This window comes from Chaetura pelagica, unplaced genomic scaffold, assembly GCF_000747805.2.
Source record: "Chaetura pelagica isolate M959 unplaced genomic scaffold, ChaPel_1.0 scaffold254, whole genome shotgun sequence".
NCBI classification, from domain to species: Eukaryota; Metazoa; Chordata; class Aves; order Apodiformes; family Apodidae; genus Chaetura; species Chaetura pelagica.
Window position 1 is genome coordinate 458912 of NW_009952963.1, and position 3819 is coordinate 462730.

The following is a 3819-nucleotide window of genomic DNA, read 5'->3' on the forward strand; positions in this document are numbered from 1 at the left end:
GGAGGGGTCTGGGGTCCGCAGCTCTCACCTTTGAGGCTCGAGGTGCCCACAGCAGGCACGGCGGGGCAGGAGGACTGGGCAAAGCACTTGAAGGCCGTCTGCTCGTTGGAGGACTCGTCCGAGGTGGGGTTTTCCTTCTTCTGCCTCTCGTCGTACACCCGCATGGACTGCAAGGTCAGCTGCTTCCTGCGGGCACAGGCCTGCTGGGCCAGCGGACCCCGGCACCCCCCCGGGTCACCCCCCTCTCCCCGCCCAGGGACCCCCCATCCTGTCCCCAACCCCCTCTCGGGTCACAGTTTGGGGATGAGCAGGGCAAGGGAATGAAGGGCCAAGGTCCCCTCGAGGGAGGGGGACACACACACACGCGTTTCTGGCAGGCAGGACTTGGCTGCTAATGAGAGGAGATTTCTTGGAAGCAGAGACCAAGGGCAGATATTAAAGACAAGAGGCGGAGGGGAGAGGGAAACATTCCCTGGAGATTAGCTTTTAAAACGCGGGGATGTTCCAGAGATGTGAGCCATCTTAATGGTTGCTAAGATTGCGAGGAAGTGGTTATTTTGTTAGGCACTTTATGTAATCTTTTCACCAACAATTAACCCGGAGTAAAAAATCTATTTATATTTAGAGAGAAATTAGAAATCATTTCCGTCCCGTGGCTCCAGCCTTGGCTTTATTTTCACACTGACAAGAGGAGCTGGCGTGTGTTTGTGCTGGGCTAAGTGCTGGGCAGGGAGAAAAGCCTCTTGTTTTACACTATTTCCTCCCCCCCTTCCTTATTATTTTTTTTTCCCCTTGTTAAAAAGAAAGAGGAACCGACTGATTCATTTTCTAAACCCGAGAGCAACCGGCTAAAATACCCTGTAACAAAACCAAACCAAGACGTGTCTCCCATCAAAGGAAAATAATAATAATAATAATAATAAAAAGAAAGGTCTTCTATCATCAATCACTTCCATATTCACGCGACACCTCTGTCAAAACAGTTTATTTCTAAGTTTCTCCTCCACCCTTTAGTCTTTTTCAGACAGTCCCCAGGAAAATGCCAGAGGAGATTCAACCAGGAGTCAAGACCTGCCCTCACTTCTCCTTCTTTCCCAATCCCAGGCACACGCTACAAGGTAAAATTCCAATCGAAAGTTGAAGGGAAACTCCTTTCTCCGGTGATATTTCCTTAATGCACCAACATCCCTTTGTAACCATCCCCTGCGATGGGAAAATGAACCGTGGAACCCAGCAAAGAATTCCCAATGCAACCAGTTCGCCCTTCTTAATGACAAGACCCTTACGAATGTTGGCAGGGGGGAGGGGGGAGAGGGGGCGAGTGTGGTTTGGAAGCAAGACGAGGTGATTTTGAGCTCTGCTGGTGTTCCGAGTTAGCCACAAAACCCAAACGAGCCACCGAGATCGAATAGATCCCGACTCACCTTTTTTCCCTCCTTCCATTCCCGGTGTCCCGAAAACCTTTGGCAAAGGGGTTGTTGTCAATTTTTAACTGGGTGATCTAGAGAATGGAGAAAAAAAAAACAACAAACCACACAAACAAACAAACAAAAAATAAATAGGCTAAATAAATAAACAGGTTGGGGCAGAAATAAAGTGATTTTGTATGAAACACCAAAAACCAAACGACCCTTCTCCCCAGTTCTCCCAGAGCCGGCAGGAGCAGGACACGCAGGGGATAAAGGTCCCGGGTTTGGGGTGAATCTCCCCGTTTTCCCGAGCTGCTTTGGAGGCAGCTGGTCCCCCCGGGTGACCCGGTTTGTGGTGCCACCGGCAGAGCCCCGTGTTGCTGCCACCGCCCCGCCGCGAATTCAGCCCTGCAACGCGATCCGTGCGAGTTATGCCTGCGCTTCAAACTCCTGAAATGCCATCATTAAACCGCCAAGGAATCGTACCCACCCCCTTACTATAATAAAATACTTGACATAATCGCATTATGCTCCTCGTGTGCGTGTTTCTTGGGGCGCCGGGGGTGCCAGGAGCCACTTGATTCACTTTTTGAGGGGGGTGCGTGAAAGTCTGACGGGGAATATTGAGGGATATTCCTCGGGATTCGGGGGGTGGCAGGGAATGGGTGTTTCTTCCTGCCTTTGGAGGGACGGGGGGTGCAGGGCATTTCCCCACTGCGATGCTCGGAGGTGGATTCAAAGCTCCCCTCGCTGTAACGGGATGCGGGGGTGGGAGGACCGAAGCGAAGAACAGGACCCCGCAGAGCCTGTAGCCGAGCAGAACCGGCTCCCCAGTTCCTCCACCCCCCCCCCCCCTCTCCCCACCAGAAAAGAGCAGGAAAACCCACTGCTAAAAACCAGCAGGACTTTTAATCCAGGTGATCCCGGCCGTGCCTTTTGACCCGCGGCTCCCGCAGCGCCGGGACCCGGGGTTCCCGCACGCCGCTTCCCGGCCGATTTCATGGCAATCAGACAAATGTGCTCATTTCTGTCCTTCAAACCAAGCCGGCCCCAGCTGATAGAGCGGGGCGAACAGCCCTACTGATAAGTCCCAAAGCAAAGTCTGCTCTCTCTACCCGCATGTTCTGCCCCGTTCCCCGCACGCGTCCGCCCGCAGGAAGGGAGGAAAGGAGCCCCAGCCCCGAGAGAGAAGCGGCTTTTTGGGAAACGGAGGGCAGAAGAGAGCAGACCCCTTCTCTTCACCCCTTAATTTGGCCTGCTGAAGGCTGCGAGGGGGCAGAGGGAAGCCCGGGGAAGTCGCAGCGAGCGGGCTCTGTCTGTCCAGCCCCTCTGCGCTCAACGCACCCAGAGTTATAGACACAAAAATCATCATCATCAAAAAAAAAATCAAAGCCCTTTCTTTGGCTCCTTCGCTTCCTTCCACTTGACTTAATTACCATAAATTCGCCGTTTGCCGCCCTGCCAAATGTACCACCTTGGTCGCAAGCGACAATAAAGCAGCAGAGAGAGGGAAAAGGCAGCGACTGCAAAACTTCCTCACACTGGTCGGTTCAGACCTTCCAGCTAAATTCAAGCGAGATACCCCTCTCTGATCAGAGCATATTTCTGCACCACAAAAAATAATAAAACACTGCAGGATGCGAAGAAAAAAAATTATATATATAAAAAAATCATAATATTATAATAATAGGAACCAGACGTGAGCTCTGGCCTTATTGCCAATTGCTGTTGTAGGAGCTAAAACAGCACAAAGGCCAGGAAGAATTACAAAATCTCCAGCCTGCTGCTCTCCCCCCCTCTGTCTTTCGACACACGGAGCCGATTCTTTTCCTTTTTTTTTTTTTTTTCCCCTGATGAGTCTTAGATTAAATCCACGCTGAAAGCTGCCATCCCCACCCCATCCCAGCCTTTTCCCCATCCCGGGGAGTGAAAAACACGCTCTAAAACAGGACCTTCCCCCCACACACACACCCCCCGACGTCCTTTTTAATTGCACTGGTATTAAGAGAGTGCCCGACCCCCTCCCCAGGCGCCGGCCCGAGGTTGGATCAAGGAGGTTTTTGGGGGGGAAGAGGGGGGAGAAAGAGAGAGAGAGAGGAGCGGGATGGGCTTCGTGATTTTTTTTTAAGGGAACAATGCAGAGTAAAAGCTCTCTTAAAAGCCAAAACACGTAAAACAAATCCTTTCTTAATCTCCTTACCTTATCATTCTGGTATGCGGTCACTGCGATGAATTCAGTCTCCGGGAAAACGTAGGTCCTGAACGTGCTGTAGGGAAGCTTGAGAATATCGTTGGCTCGGACGATGTGGAAGCGGGGCTGGTACTTGTGCATGGAGTTTAAAATGGTCTGGAGGTTGGGGTGAGGAGGTTTTTTGGGGGGGGAGGCAGCGGCCGGCAGCAGAGAGGGCAG

At 52.0% G+C, this 3819-nt stretch overlaps 1 protein-coding gene across 1 annotated transcript in view; it reads right to left on the reverse strand.

The window, feature by feature from the left end:
- TBX3 (T-box 3) overlaps positions 1 to 3819 on the reverse strand; it is an 11342-nt gene that overhangs the window by 3562 nt on the left and 3961 nt on the right. Inside the window, exons 3-5 of the mRNA XM_009995679.1 lie at positions 3610 to 3756; positions 1425 to 1501; positions 29 to 186 (exon numbers count right to left, since the gene is read on the reverse strand). Of these exons, the coding sequence (XP_009993981.1) occupies positions 29 to 186; positions 1425 to 1501; positions 3610 to 3756 (382 nt within the window). The remainder of the gene's footprint in view (positions 1 to 28; positions 187 to 1424; positions 1502 to 3609; positions 3757 to 3819) is intronic.